General features: G+C 41.2%; 1 protein-coding gene across 2 annotated transcripts in view; it reads left to right on the forward strand.

The window, feature by feature from the left end:
- Window positions 1-16,104, forward strand: part of EMB2746 (RNA-metabolising metallo-beta-lactamase family protein) — a 51,821-nt gene that overhangs the window by 4,633 nt on the left and 31,084 nt on the right. For both annotated transcript variants that reach the window (XM_087677971.1, XM_087677972.1), the window contains exons 2-10: window positions 4,761-4,989; window positions 5,097-5,220; window positions 5,485-5,541; window positions 5,769-5,960; window positions 6,069-6,146; window positions 6,348-6,530; window positions 6,631-6,711; window positions 8,458-8,523; window positions 8,612-8,704. In XM_087677971.1, the coding sequence (XP_087534097.1) occupies window positions 4,761-4,989; window positions 5,097-5,220; window positions 5,485-5,541; window positions 5,769-5,960; window positions 6,069-6,146; window positions 6,348-6,530; window positions 6,631-6,711; window positions 8,458-8,523; window positions 8,612-8,704 (1,103 nt within the window). The remainder of the gene's footprint in view (window positions 1-4,760; window positions 4,990-5,096; window positions 5,221-5,484; window positions 5,542-5,768; window positions 5,961-6,068; window positions 6,147-6,347; window positions 6,531-6,630; window positions 6,712-8,457; window positions 8,524-8,611; window positions 8,705-16,104) is intronic.

Genomic DNA, 16,104 nt, shown 5'->3' on the forward strand with positions numbered 1-16,104 from the left:
ATCGAGCCTCATAGGTAGGAGATGACTATGCAAGACTCGTGATTGCTAACACCCCCCTCTTAGATCTTGGATGTGGTGGAAGGCTAAAGAAGACAGAATAGGTCCAAGGGTAGTAGAGGAATTGGCAATGTTGATGCAGTCCATCGTTGAAGAATCTTCTTATGATCTTGGAAATTCCCCTTTGAAACACAAGGGGCTAGGGAATCCATAGCCACATCACCGATATTGTCCCCCTTTAAAAGGGATGGGAAGTACGAGGGAACCACTAGAGAAGATGGTGGGGGATGGGATGGAACCTATGGGATAGATGGTGTACAAGCGGGAGTTGGTGTGGCTATGGAGGACCCTATACAACAGAAGAAAAATGGAGCTTGTAAACTTTAAAGCCCTCTCTCTTGCCAACCTATCACTAAAATGGCTCTTAAAGAAGAGTCCTAAACAAAAACGGTCTGCTCGGTGAAGACAACCTAAGTACTATGTCTAGTAAGGCCATAAATTGAGAGGAGTGGGAAGCCCAAGTGCAAAACATGTAGGACTTCCTAAACAAAGCTCGATGGATGGTCATGCAAGAGTGACAAAGTTCCAACACTATTAATAGGCACTGAAAAAATGTCACCAATAGTGACTATACCCTCTGACGGATGAAGATCTTGCAACAAATTTCCTCTAGGAGTCATGGCTTGAAGTACTACTATTAATGAGCCAAGGCTTCTCTGAAGATGAGACAATCAATGAAGAAGCTATGATGAGATGCTTCGAACACAAAAACACAATACCAATCATATAACAAAGCACAAACTGATAACATAGAACACAGTTAGGGTTTTTCATGTGGGACATAGTAACTCTCTATTATTGCGTTTCTTTTTAAAATAAAAGGTTTGATTAATTAATTAAGCATGTTTTGTGGCTGTTAAGTCAAGCTAATGGATTTTTAGCTCAACATACCCTCTCAGGCCCAAAAGAGAGCCATGAGAAATTAGTGCTTAACATATATAGTCTTTTATCAGAAGGCGTCCCACCCCAAAGCAGTCAGGGCATCGGGCAAAGGGTGTACGTCCGTTGCCCAGTGACCTATCAAGACTACAAAGGCGATAGTTATCTTACCAAGGAAGACCAAGTGATCGCCCTAGAGAGTCCAGGGCATCGGACCAAGGGTGCACATTGGCTGCCAAGGGGCCTACCAAGTCCTGTAAAGGCGGATGGAATTAGCAATAGACCTTTTTTTTTAAAAGAACGGCTGTTGTTTTTGATGTTTCCAAAAGATTTAGCAATAAGTGAGGATTTGAAAGTAGTTTTCGTCCTATCAAGTCACTGTGTCTCAAAGTACGGGAAAATAAGGATGGATGGACCCGCTATGCTCAGACAAGTAAAGCAATCCCAGACACTACTAAGATAAGTAACTAGGGATATTGAAGTGTGTGTGTGCCAATCATATGGAGAATATGTGGGGAGGCAAAAAAAAAAAAGTGAGCTTAGCAAGATAAGCAAGCAAGTAAGCATGGGGAGGCTATTGGGGAGAACTGCCATGTGCAATGCCATGAATATGGTGAGATCCAGAGTTGACTAATCATGAAAAGACCGAAAAGGGATAAATGCGCACAGATGCATGTTTACATGAACAGAATGCCAATACATGGGGTAATGCAAAGGGGCATGCAAGATTTCATGCTTATGCAGAATGCGATGTAACGGTACCACATGGATAGTGCCCTTGCAAGGAAATTGTTACTTGTCCCAGTGTCCTTTTACAATCATGTCATTTGACATTGCGGTTGAATTTTCAAATGTTCTTAAGTACAATACAAAAAATAATGTTTGAAATGTCCAAAGCTAACCTGTAAACATAATCACTGTCACCGAATAAGAGAAGAAACCACCTCCTCTCAAACTAGAGGGAGAAGCATCCTCTCCCCGTCAATTTGAAGTAGAGGGTGGACCCAAGCCAATCCAAGGTAGGGTGTACTGTAGGATTGGCTGATTGACCACTTTGGTCAAAATGTCTATAAAATTTTCGCTTGAAAGCATAAACTCTAGGCGAATAGTGCCTAGCTTAGCTTGCTCTTTGGTGAAGTGGAAGTAGACTCCCACATGCCGTGTTCGAGATGTGATGATCGGGTTGCCTGCAAGGGCAATGGCACTCTAGTTGTTGTAGTAGACAACTATAGGAGAATCATAGGGCAAGTGAAATGCAGCCAGTAAGCTCCTTAGATAGATGACCTTAGTGGTATCATCAAAGAGAGCCCTATATTGAGCCTCCGCCGTGGAAGCCGCCATGGTCTCTTGCTTACGGCTCGATCAAGAAATGGGAGTCATGCCCAAGGAAAAGAGAGAACCACCATGGGAATGCTTGGTGCAAGCATAAACCATGTCCATAAGTCAATTCATAATGAAAAGTACACTGCAAATATCTCAAGACTCGAAGATTAACAATCCAATGTGAAAGCCTAGATGCTGACTGACAAAGTACACTAATTGAGTATGCTAAATTTGGCTTACTATGAATCAACCAAAGGAGCTTCCCTACAACGGATCGACACAATGACATCAATGATCACACTTGGCAACCTGCAGAATATCTCCAAAGAGTACCTGTCAAAGTTAAAGAATTTCACAAAAGGAATCCAATGAAGCATGGATCAAACTACCAAGCCGCTCCTTACGGAACTTGTTGGTAGAGAAGGGACGATGTCACGGATATGATGCGATCAAGTGTATGGATTAATTCCTGCTCATGCCATATGGATCCATATCCCATGAGAACGCACCCTTAATAGGACACATGGGCATTGATGGGCTGAAAATACTACATCAAAACATTTTTGGTCTGAAGTTGTTCATGCTACTGCTCTGTTGAGTAAAATTTCACTTGTACATGAAAAACTCCAAAATTTCCAGGGCAAATGTGCACAATATTTGCAATTTCTAGGTCAAATGTCACTATTTTGCACTACTAGCAGAAAAGCCCCAAATTTTCAGGCATAAATCTACACAATTCTGCAAACAATGCTTATGCGTGTGAACCCCTATCAACGAATAGGGGCCATGCTTGCAAGAAATAATTAAAAAAAAAACTATTGAAAAATTGTTGAAATGTTTCGAATCAACTAGTCGTTGACTTGTCGAGTGCTGGAATTGCGCCGCTGGTCACACATGTGACACCAACACCTATGCTTGCCACCCGTGATCCCATTGCCTCCTCGTGGCCTGCTCCTGGTCAGCTGTTGGGGTCATCTGGTCAAGCGTGACGTGCCGACTGCCTAAATCCGCCTGTAGCTGACTTGTATGTGCCGTGCGACTGCTGTCGCATACCTCTTCCTCACTTTCCTACCTATCGCCTATGCCAGTTGGTCATGACTGCTAGTTAGATAGACAATGACTGCTTGTCCCGGTCCTTGAGCACACAAACACGTGTTCCAATTCTCTCATACCTGTTTGAAGAGTGTGAGAGGAAGCTTTCAAGAAATATGCACGTCAATTGAGGTGTATGCAGCTGCTCAGTGGAGAGAGAGAGAGAGTGAAGAGTTGAGGGATGGGTGTGTACTAGTGTGGTACACACAAAGAATAAAAGAATATAATATATACTTAGGGTACGGTACACTTACACTTGCAAGGGTGTATTCACATGTGAAATGTAATATATATACGGGATGGTATGCATAACATTCCCATACTTGATCGAGAGAGAGGGCTTCAATGCTGACCAAGCGGCGTGGGCAAGCCTAGATCTCAACTTGGGGGTTGGGGGGGTTAGCTAGTTGAGCGGTGGGGCAAGAGTCAGCCACCCAGGTAATTGGGATAAACACATAGAACTGAAAAAAGAAAAAAAGAACAAGAATACATGAACTCAGTAACAAGTAACTGAAGAAAGTGTACAAAGGCATGGGCTATGGGAAACCAGCAGAGTGCTACCAGTCTCCCTCTCTCCAGCAGGATGCAGTCTGCATGTATCAGATGATTGTGAGATGGAGGAAAGGCAGCCTTCATATAGGCTGAAATATTACAACACAATAAACAGGTCAGCCAGCATTTATTGAGACCATTAATGCAGGTTGTCCAGCCATAAACATGACTTTTACTCAGAAATTGAATGAACTAATATATGATGCCCATATAGCCATGATATGTACATCACTAACATCACTGAGAATAACTTCACCAATGGAACAAACACTGAGTGAAAGAGCTTACATGAAATAATAATGCTCATTGCCTACCCAAGCATGTCTTACACTAGCTGAAACTCAAAGCAAGGATCTCTCATAAAAGAATGACTTTTTGTCTTGATAGGAAGTTTGTTATATGTCAATTCTCATCAAATAGTTCGAAGGAACAATCTGAACAAATAATTGTGTTGGAAAAAAGGTTATCTGTGCAAAAAGATGGAAAGAATTGCAATCTTAGTTGAAAGTAGCTCTGTAGCCTAAACAGATATCATTTTCTCTGCTTTCTCTGAGAAGTTATGCAAGTAAATATTTCTAATTATCTGATTTTCTTCCCTTATTATCCTCCATTCAGTCATCTATTGCTTGCTGGCTATGGAGCTTGGTTGTGGTACTACTGTGGGCTTGTGCAAGTGTTCCAAAATTGTGCTCGTGTTTATTTGCTTTTGGTTGATGAAATCCTGGTGATGATAGTGTTTCCTTAAGGTCTTTGGCCCTTATTTTCAAACAGGACTGTACTTGAATAGTGCTAGCATTGTACTACTCAAAAATACACGTTCATTTTTTAAAACCCAGTTAACTTAAATCACATGACAGATTTGAGGTACAGGCAAGGTCAGAAAATCAATGCAGTCAGTTTGGAAGGCCCTCTACGAAGCATGGAGGACAGGGTGCAGAGGAAGTTGCAACAATTCCATGAAGGATATGATGGGCCTCCATTGCGCATTCTTCCTATTGGAGGGTTGGGAGAAATTGGCATGAACTGTATGCTTGTTGGTCATTATGATCGTTACATCTTGATTGACGCAGGCCTTATGTTTCCTGAGTAAGTATCATTGTTGATCAACTTTGTTGTTTTTGTTACATTCTCTTGGTAGCTTATCCTCCATTGCTGTATCTTGTAAGTATCATCTTGGTTCTTGCATGTTACAGCTATGAAGAACTTGGTGCACAAAAAATTCTTCCTGACACAGGTTTCATACAGCGCTGGAGGCATAAGATTGAGGCTCTCATTATCACACATGGACATGAGGATCACATAGGTGCTCTACCATGGGTAATGTGCTGCTCTCCTCCCCTGATTTCAGTCATCGGTGAAGCCGACTTTTCATCATATCTATTGCATTCTGGCAGGATCCTTTCCATGCTGCATAATTCTGCATGTTGGGTTGTGGTTTTGAGGATGAACTAGGGATTTGATTTCTGACATGCTTATTCAGGAATGATTCTCAAATATCTCTTAAAATTTTACCCCGCTTTCTTCAATAGTATGTGATATTGGGAAGCTTCTCATATGTGGCTTCTTAGCGTATCAAAACAGGTCTTTCCTGTTCTGGATCCAAACACTCCTGTCTATGCAACGTCATTTACCATGGAGGTAATTCCTTCGCCATTTTCAACTTGTGTACTTGTTTTGCTTCTCTTTTTAGGATGACTTCCTTCGTCTTTTCATTTTGTGGTATGGTAATGGTGTTTATTGACCTATTGTTTTGTACTAATCTAATGGATAAAACCAACTGAATAAAGTATAGCCTAAACTGATAACGTTGTTTCTAATTTGTTTACTTGTGGTGTTTGGGGGTTAATTATTGCAACTTATGACAGCTCATCAAAAGGCGATTCGATGAGTATTCTATCAAATATGAAGATAGGTTGAGGACCTTTGATGTGAGAACGAGGTTCAATGCTGGTCCTTTTGAGATTGAGCCAATTAGAGTTACACATTCTATCCCAGATTGCTGTGGTTTAGTGCTCCGCTGCCAAGATGGTACAATTTTTCACACTGGTGATTGGAAGGTAGGATATGAGGACAGCATGAAACCTTTTGTTAAGCACACAGACATGTGTTTTGTGCTGATTGTGAGATTGAATTGTGCATTTTATGGGTTTCGTTTGATATGTTAGATTGATGAAGCACCAGTTGACAAGAAAGTGTTTGATCGGAGTGCATTAGAGGAGCTTGCTAAGGAGGGGGTAACTCTGGTATGCCTCATTCAATTAAAACACAACTGAGGTGGCCCTGCGTTTGGCCTCTCTGAAATCTTTTCTTTTCCTTAAATGTTGAATGTAGCTCAGTAAAAGTTTAGGAGGACTTGGTGCGAAGATTTGCAACTTCAAAGGGCCTTGAACTTCTGTTTTCTGGTGCTACTTTTCTAATTGTAGTATTGACAATGTTATCGGCAGATGATGAGTGATTCAACAAATGTCTTGTCTCCTGGAAGGACCACTAGTGAGTCAGATGTTGCAAAAGCACTGATGAACCGGATCTTGAAGGCAAAAGGGAGAGTTATTACAACCCAGTTTGCGTCAAATGTGCACCGTCTTAACAGTGTGAAAGCAGCTGCTGATGCTTCAGGACGAAAGCTGGTAGTGCATCATGGATTAAATAGCTGAACCTAGATATTCTGAGGAATGGGGAATCAGGTAGCTGCTACAAATCGATTTAATTTCATAAATGAAATGGCAGGTGTTTGTTGGCATGTCTCTGCGAACTTATTTAGATGCTGCTTGGAAGGATGGGCAAGCTCCTTTTGATCCTTCCGTTCTGGTAAGACATTAGCAAAAACTTCTTAAAAAATCCAAACATTCTACATCTTATTTATAAAGACTATTCAAATTGCTATTTGTAATAGATAAAGGCATCTATACTGTTGTGGTAACATTTTTAAAAAACCTCCTGGATGCATTCTCAGTGAAATCTAAACGCAATCATGAACTGTTGTAAGCACTCCAGATGATAGATTTATTGCCCTGTGATTTCTTAGAAGAAAACATAAATATATCGGATCTATGAGATAAAGGAACATGAATGGCCTTTGTATGGAAGGCTAACACTCAATTTTAGGGAACGGAATGACAATGCGATGGCCTGTGTGGGGTTCCTTGTTCTGCGCTTGAGATATAGTCTATAGGAACATGAATGGCTTTCCTGTGGAAGGGTAACACTTGGTTTAGGGGATGGAATGATTATGTGATGATCCTAGTTGTCCATGTCTGACAGATGGGTCAACTCGTCCAATCTGTCCCGTCCAGAATGACACGTCCGATGGTGTCCAATGGGAACTGTCCGACTGTTTCAAGTGCCTGTTTGTGACCATTTGGGGTCAGTTTTGGGGTAAATTGTAGCAATATACTCTCTCCCTCTCTAATTTCAAATTCAAATTTCAACCTCAACTTTCAAGCTCTCTATTTTCCAACTCTCTCTCCTCAAGCTTACCCCACTCCCTCAAGCTCTCCTTCCCCATATCTCCACCTTGCCTCCACTTTCAAGCTCTCTATTGGCAATCCTCTCTATCCTCAAGCTCTTAATATGTAAACTTCTAGTATAAAGTCTCTAAATCTTTAAAGTGTATTACTATGAGTCCCAACATTCAGTATATGTATTAAAATTATATATATGATTTTTTTCATTGGACGTAGGTCCAAGATTTATTGGCCCGATTAGTACTGTACTAGTATCGGACGGTACTAATCGGATGCCATCGGACGTGACAACCCTAGTGATGACACATGGGAATTCCTTGTTGTGTGGTTGACATTATCCCCATGAAATAGTCCATGTGATAGAAGTGTGTATTGTAAGTGAACTTGTGTATGCCGCAGGTCAAGGCATAGGCCTGTGTTAACAGACATTTCTCTCAGCATAGGCAGTTGCTTTTATGTCTGGAGAGTGGGCTGAGAAAAAAGGAGTGAAGGTGAAGAAGAGAGGTATTTGTTGGGTCAGGACTTGATGCAGGAGGTTGGGAGCAGAAGGGATGAAAAAGTTGATGAGGAAGCTGAAGAGATGTTACAAAGAAAGAAGGGCTGAGGAAGGACAGATGGAGTTGGAAGTTAAGGGGAGGAGGGAGAAGCAGGCTGTAAGAAGGGATGGAGAGGCTATGTGGGCAGGGGGAGGGACAGGCTTTGTGGACAAGGGGGAGGGGAGCAATAGGACGGGAGATTAGAGGGAGTGTCACTCCCAATCCTACAAGCTGCAGTGCAGTGTCTGTTTAACATGTGACTTCTTGTACATATGGCTGGCTTCCTGAAGTTGGTCTACACGGGAGATTAGAGGTAGTGCCACTTCCAATCCTACAAGCTGCAATGGCTGTTTAACTTGTGGCTTCTTATACATACAACTGGCTTCTTAAAGTTGGCCTACACGATCTAAGCCTGTTCTTTACTACGAGCTTTGTTTGTAGAGATGGGATAGATTTTTGGACAGTGAATCTGAAGTATTTATTTTTCCCACTCAGGTTTAATCAGAAGAACTATAATAATTATGGGGCTTTCTATGGACAACCTTGTTTTGCAGGTGAAAGCTGAAGATATGGATGAATATTCACCAAAGGATTTGCTTATAGTAACAACAGGATCACAGGTGCCCTTCCACGCTAATTAGTTGTACTTGTTTAGTCAAAATGGGATGTTTATAGTAAAAAGTTAATGATTCATAAGCTTCAGAGCAGGCGGAACCACGGGCAGCTCTTAACTTGGCTTCGCTTGGGATCAGCCGTTCACTAAAGTTGAACAAGGACGATTTGATTCTTTACTCAGCAAAGGTAAGTTGGATACTCTTTGCAAGTGGTCTGGCCTTTTCCCCCCTGGAGAAAGTGTTTTTAGTAGCTATATGTCCAAAGGATTATAAACTCCCCTGAAATAAAGGGTCCTGGTCCTTGGTGCTACTTTAGTTGAAAAGTAGACAGGCCTAGCCAGTCTGTTATTGTGTCTGAAATATCTGGATTCAGAATTTCAACTTTTAAAATTAACCCAATGATTGGAATATTCTAACTTGTTTCATTGCGTAGTTGTCATACTATACAAAAGACTAAACAGAAAGAGTTCGGGGTGTGTGATGTGCATGTGTGTGGGTGAATATATGCTCGCGCGTGCGTGGTGTGGGTGGGTGGGTGAATATGTGTGAAACCAAACCAAACCTCTGTGACTGAAAGAGCGGTAAATCCTTTATTTACTAGCAAATTACAGTAAGCAAGCCCTAGCAACTGTAGTGTAAGTGCTGAGTGGTAAGTAGGGAGTGTATGGTTAGGGACTGGGGCACACTTGGGGCTTTGCCCCAAAGTGCCCACCATACATTGGTGAGGAATGCAGAATGGACCCAAATGTGTGATTGGGCTGATAAGCCTAGGAAGGATGTGTAGGTGCATGATATGCAGAGGAGGGATATCCTTGTGTTGGAGTGGCCCATGTTATGAGGGATATGGCACCATAAGGAGAGGATGGATATGTGAGAGGATGTGGGGAGATTTTCAGGGGGACATGAGGGGTATGAGATCTTCAAACATAGGCACATTCTATCCCTTTAGATCCTTTGCTTTTGCACATCTAGGTGGTGGATGTGTACCAGTGGGGCGGGGGTTTATCCCCCAACCCAACCTTCCATGGGGGACCTATACGCACATGTGTCTCACCCACTTGTCTCAAGCCCTAGTCTATTCTCCTAAGGGCATGCCATCCATCTATTCTCCTTCTCAAGCCATCCACCCAATTGCATCAGCCAAGCATGCGTTTACGAATAAGACTCGTTTTTATGAATCTAACTTTACTACTTGGTCTAATTTGACGTGGCATGTCGTGGATTCCCATGGCTTTTGGGAACTTGTTTGATGGCAAGAATCCCAGCTCGATTCGCGTTGGTTCTCATATGAGATAGTTTGCGGTTGGAAAAGCAAAAATGGCATAGCCATATACTGGTCATCATATCCTTCACTTCCTCGTTGGTCACCACATGATGTGGCCTAGAAGGATCTGCTTCTTATTCAACAACAACATTTTCCCCTTGCTGTCCATGTTGTAAGCCTATTCCAAGATTAGGCATTGCATTTTTTTCTTCATTAGGTGCATTTTCAGAATGAGATGCATCATCACTAGTTGATCCCATCTTACTGTAAGAAGACATTCTTGCTGTAAATGCTCATTTGAACACAATTTCAGTGCTAGAGCAAAGTTTTTGACCTTCAATTATGTGCCTTGGGCCCACCAAGTAAAGGGAATTGAGGGTTAGCTTGGCAATGGAACCATGAAACCAACCTTCTTTCTTGAAAAGGGTAGTAATAAGCTGATTAATCAATAATAACACCGGCGAATTAAAGCACATAAACTGAAATGCACAATTTACCACTTAGTCTTGGACAATGGATAGCTTGTTGGCCCCAAAATTGGCGCCTTTTGTTGTATTTCTTTATCTTTAATTGCAAATGGATGGAGTATATTGAGATTCTATAATCTCCTCCACTGAAATTCCTTTGCTGTTCACCAAATGTGGCTGAAATCTACTCCAAATGGTTGAGATTTGCTTAAATTATCGAAGAATAGGCTGGAGAAGGTGAGAGAATGTTGTCAAGAGAGAAATTTCAAAGTTTCCATCGGGAAAAATCCCAAAAATTGCTTATGCCTTGTCTGAAGCAGCCTAGAAGTTGTTGCCTACTGTCAAAGAGTGCAAAAAATGCTGTTGACAGCCCTTGGCTGCTGTCACTTGCTCTTGGAAAGGCCTAATCTGCAATCACATGCTCCTATTGGGTCTCTTGCAGCTATTGGCAGCCCTAGAAGGTTCTCCACAGCAGCACAATCTAATCAACAGCCTCTCTTCTCTCTCTACCACAGCTTGGATGGACTGAATTAGTCTCTCCAGCCCTTGAACAGCCTTCTCTCCCATTGCATGGGCATTTTTGCCAAGTGGCAGTCTTTTAATCCCATTTTTCAACAATTTTTAATCATATTATTATTTTTAAAACTAAATAAGATTAGATATGCCCATCCACAATTTAATTGGCTAGGCCATTTGCAACCTCAAGTGGTCCCTTAATTGACCCTTGGACATGCATTAATTAACTGATTGATGTCTGGTCCCCAGTGTCACCATTGACACTTATAGGCCAACTAATTGTCCTAGGGCCAAATTGACACGAACTCTTATCCAAACCCAGCTAGTATAACTTGTTGCAACTTTTTCCTTTGACACCCATTGCTTCCTCAGGGTCATTGGCCTGTTACCATGGAATAACTACCATGTGCATCACATGTGTATTATAACATTGTACATTTGATTATGAAATTAATCAAGTGTTTCTAGTAAAATCAAAGCATCCAAAAATTTCACATACCTATTGTGAAGAAGTGCTCTAAACATAGAAAACACAAAACCAATCGTATGGCAAAGCAAAGACTCATAAACACTATTGAATTTGACTCACGCCTACGCTCACATAGGAGCGTCGGTGATATGCAGTAGGACAATGGGGACACTTTTTACTCTCCTTATGAGAGGTTTTTTCCTCAGTTACATTATTTTCTATTTTGTGTGTTTAGGTTACATAAATCGGTCACTAACTTTGCGTTACACCTTTCGGGTGTGAACGCACCTTAACAACCCTAAGGTTTGAGGCTTGTACTTTGTACTTTTACTTACACTTGGGAATTGCATTGTGTATTGTGTTGTGCCTTTGCTCTCACTCACTCTACTATCTAGTGTGTACTCTTAGTTGAGAGCTTTTATCTCCAATCTCACATTTGGTATCACAACATAGGCTCTATCAACCCTAAGTTCGTCAGCTTAGTCTCGTCGTCTGCAGCACTCGCCATGTCCTCTAGCACTGTTGCCCCTGTTTCGAGCTCTTTGCTGATTGCGCCACCAGCAGCCTTCTCCTGCAACAACGACGAGTAGTGCCAGTGCCACCAGCATGTTACTCAGAGCATGGCCTTCCAACTAGTCTCCAGTACTGTCGTCATCCTCTTGCTCCTACAATGTCCTTGTCCACTAGGCCTGCTTGCCTCTTGGTCTGCACCACTGCCTTCGTTCACCAAGGCTTTTAGCATCCTTTTGCCCCACCAGGCCGCCAGCATTGAAAGTAAAAAAGCCATTTATTTATTTTGTAGTTAGAAATTTGAATCATGGAGAGGGGCTTTTGTGTGAGGAGTGCATTTTTGCTCCTGGATGTGCTTTCGAGCACCTAAATTGCAGATTCATGGGATTCGGATAAGATAATTTGGGGCTTTTGGTTGTTTAGAGGACATCGGCACATGTATTGAAGACTTAGTTTGAAATAGACTGAAATTGTGCATTTTGGACAACAAAATTTTGGGGCTTTTGTATTTGTTGTGCACTGAGCACTGATTGTGCTTTGTTCAGCATGTACATTAGACAATTATGATGAAGTGTGAGACAATTTTGTTAATTACAACTTGGTGTATGCTGTAATTTTTGGAAATTTGCAGATTTCCAAGTTGTTCCAGCTTTGATTCTTGCTCTTGGGTTCTTGCATCTGTTACAGTGTTTCCAACAATGAATGTTTTCTGAAATAGTGACATTTATTATGGCTAATCAAGGAGAGAGTGATGTATTTACCTATGTATCGAAAGAGGATAGATTGGACGGCAATAACTATTCTCTTTGGTCCTTTATGACGAAGAATGTGCTGATTGCCAAAAATCTTTGGGATTATGTTAGTGGTGAAGAAGTTTGTCCTGGAGTTGTGGCTCTTGTAACACCTCCCCAAGGAGGACGTGGTCAAAGGCCAGCTCTAGCTCAGCCATTTTCCCAAAGATCAATTGCACAAAAGGCTTGGGACACATGGGGTGCCCAAGCATTGTCACTGATTGCATTGGTAGTTCAGTGGTCCATAATCCTGCATATACAGTCTGTTGCTTCTTCACGGGAAGCATGGCTCACATTTGAGCAATATTTGCTGGAAAAAATGAGACACGCATCTCTTTCTTGAAAAAGGAGCTCGAGAATGTGAAGATGGATGAAGGTGATGCCATGCAAGATCATCTTAACAAAATTCAAGACTTGCATGAGCAGTTAATGAATGTAGATGAGTATAATTCTGATGCACAGATAATCTCTACTACTTTGAGTTCCTTGCCAGCTGCTCCATTAAGCAATGCAAAAATTCAGCCTATGGTTGATGTGAATATATAGCAAGATGTTGAATTTGAGGTTCATCAAGAGTATGCACATAATCAGGAAGCTAGGAAAATGCCTAGGTGGTACTTGTAGACTATGAAAGATAGTGATTTGGATGCTCCTATTACTGGTCGCACTAGAAGATAAGCATGTCTGCATGATCTTGCTAATACAATGGAGTTTGTTATGGCAGCACATACACGATGATGATGAGGAGCCTAATTGTTTTGAGGATGCACAATAGAGTGTGCATTGGATGACACCAATGGTACTGAATGAGTCTATAAGCTGAAAATAAAAGCGGATGGATCCATTGATAAGTACAAAGCCAGGCTTGTGGAAAAAGGCTATGCACAAAAGAAGGGCATTGATTATGAGGAGACATTTGCTCCTACATCTCATATGATGCACTTGGATGATGGTGCGGCTGCCACTCCCCAATACTTATGTTTTAAACCTTATTTAGGTTAGTTTATATTGGTTTTTCCTGATTATATCTTTGTTTTTGATTAAGTAAGAAAAAAACTATCATTCGGTGTATGGTTGCTTTGGCTGCTCATTATGGTTGGATTGTGCACCAGCTTGATATTAAAACTGCATCTCTACCTAGAGAACTTCAAGAAGTGAATGTATAAGAACACATTGGTTTTACAGCGGAGGGATCCAAACACTTGGTATGCAAGTTGGAAAAGGCTTTGTATAGCTTGAAGCAAGCTCCACGAGCTTGGTATTAAAAAATTGATGCCTTTTTACTCAGCCAAGGGTTCATTAACAGCTCATCATAGTCTACTCTTTACATATGCAAAGAGGGGGGATCCTTGCTAGTCATTTGTCTTTATGTAAATGATCTTCTGCTCATAGGGACGCATGTTGATCAGATTTCAGCATTCAAGAAAAATTTGCTGCAAACTTTTGAAATGTCAGATTTGGGGCCTTTGCATTACTATCGGATTGCAAGCCAATTAGAACATCGATGGAGACTTGACTCAAGTTGCCTTTGCATGATGATAGTGATCTGTTTGACATTCATACATATGCTCGAGCTATTGGATGCCTTATTTATTTATGCATCTCAAGGCTAGATATTCTGTTTGTAGTTTCAGCTAGATATATGCACAGCCCACGCATGTCACAATGGCAAGCTCTAAAGCGTGTTTTTCGTTTCTTGCAGGGTACTAGGACTCTTGAATTGCTTTATGCCAAGGACCACTGCAATTACATGCTTACAGTGATTCAGATTGGGTTGGTGATTTTGATTCACATCACTTTACAAGTGAAAAATGTTTCTTTCTCGGCTCATCTTGCATCTCTTCTCTTAGTAAGAAATAATCCACTGTTGTCACATTGTCTTGTGAAGCTGAATACAAGGCAACTTTCACTACTACAGTTGAATGTGTATGGCTGAGATCTTTATTAGGTGATCTGGATATATTTGTCACGAAGCCTGCTCCTTTGTTAACTGATAGTTATATTACCATTGCAGTGGTACGAAACCAAGTGTTTCATCATTCATGCATGCATGAAACACATAGAGATCCATTATCACTTTGTTAGAGAGAGGCTTCATGCAAAAGATATCAGCCTTGTCTATTATTCTACCACCAACAATGTAGCAGACATCTTCACCAAAGCTCTTCCTCACGACAAATTTGAAGTATTTTGCAATTCTTTAAATTTGATCTCCTTTGGTGGATGATCCTTGTATGCTGATCACTTTTCACTCCAAGGGGGTTTATTGGGTTTGACTTACGCCTACATTCATAGAGGAGTGTCGATGATCAAGAGTAGGACATCGAGGCACTTTTTACTCTTCTTACAAGAGGTTTTTTCCCCTAGTTACATTATTTCTATTTTGCGTGTTTATGCTATATAGTTTGCTCACTTACCATGCTTTATATTTTTTGGGTGTGAACGTACCTTAACAACTCTAAGGTCTAAGGGTTGTACTTTGTACTTTCACTTACACTTGGGAATTGCATCGTGTATCGTGTTGTGTCTTCACTCTCACTCACTCTACTCTCTACTGTGTATTCTTAGTTGAGAGCTTCCATCTTCGATCTCACAAACACAGAGCATAGTTAGGATTAGGGTAACTCAGAGACAACAAACACAATGAATAATGAAGTGAATAACTACTAAATATACAATGCTCATGTAGCAAACATACTATGCAGTGAATATTGAACCTTAAACTCTCGTAGATCAAGGCAAAGATTATGAAGTGGAGTGTGTATTGTACTCCGAACAGATCTTGAAATATAGCAAGGTAGCCTCTGTGTGATGAACAACAACAAACGTAGCTAGGAAGGATGGATTTGATATAGACCAGCCCCGACAAAAGTGAGACTACAAACGTAGTTACTTAAGGAGAGAGGAAATTTGGGGACAGTTATAGGATAGAAACACAGTAGAGAGAGGAGAGAGAAAGTTAGGGCGGTAGCCACAGACAACAAACATAGCGTGGGACTGAGAGAGAATGTTAGGGCGGCAGCTCTAGAGTGTAAATACAGCCTTCAGAAGGATGTGTAGCTAGGTTACATGTGAAAATAGCAGAACGTTAGTATAGAGTAGTTGCTAGTAGTAGAAGAGCCTCCAGATGTACTCACCAGCAATGGATGAATCAGATGGAGACTGAAATGAAGTGCTAGGTGGTAGCAAATGATTGTGAGAAGCTTTGATCCCGATATCCGCCGCGAACAGGGTGTGGGCAGTAGAGATACAACTCTTGAAACTCACAAAAACAAGATTGAGGGAGAGTGGTGGAGTGTATGCCTATTTTTAGAAAGTTTGGGATACTCAAATTAGGATTTTGCTAGTGAGACACAATAACTCTCTAGGATCATGTTTCTTTTAAAAATTAGAAGGTTTTTTCATTAATTAAGCTTGTTTTGATACTGTTTAAATTAGGCTAGTGCATTTTTAGCTCAATATCTACTCTTAGATCCAAAATTGAGCCATGAGGAATAAGCCTTTGTGTAGGTATTTTCTTTTACCCCAAGGTGTCCCATCCCAAAGCAACCACATGGCATTGCACAAAGG

This window comes from Lygodium microphyllum, chromosome 5 (genome assembly GCF_053477565.2).
Source record: "Lygodium microphyllum isolate KBCC chromosome 5, Lygodium_microphyllum_v1.1.10, whole genome shotgun sequence".
NCBI classification, from domain to species: Eukaryota; Viridiplantae; Streptophyta; class Polypodiopsida; order Schizaeales; family Lygodiaceae; genus Lygodium; species Lygodium microphyllum.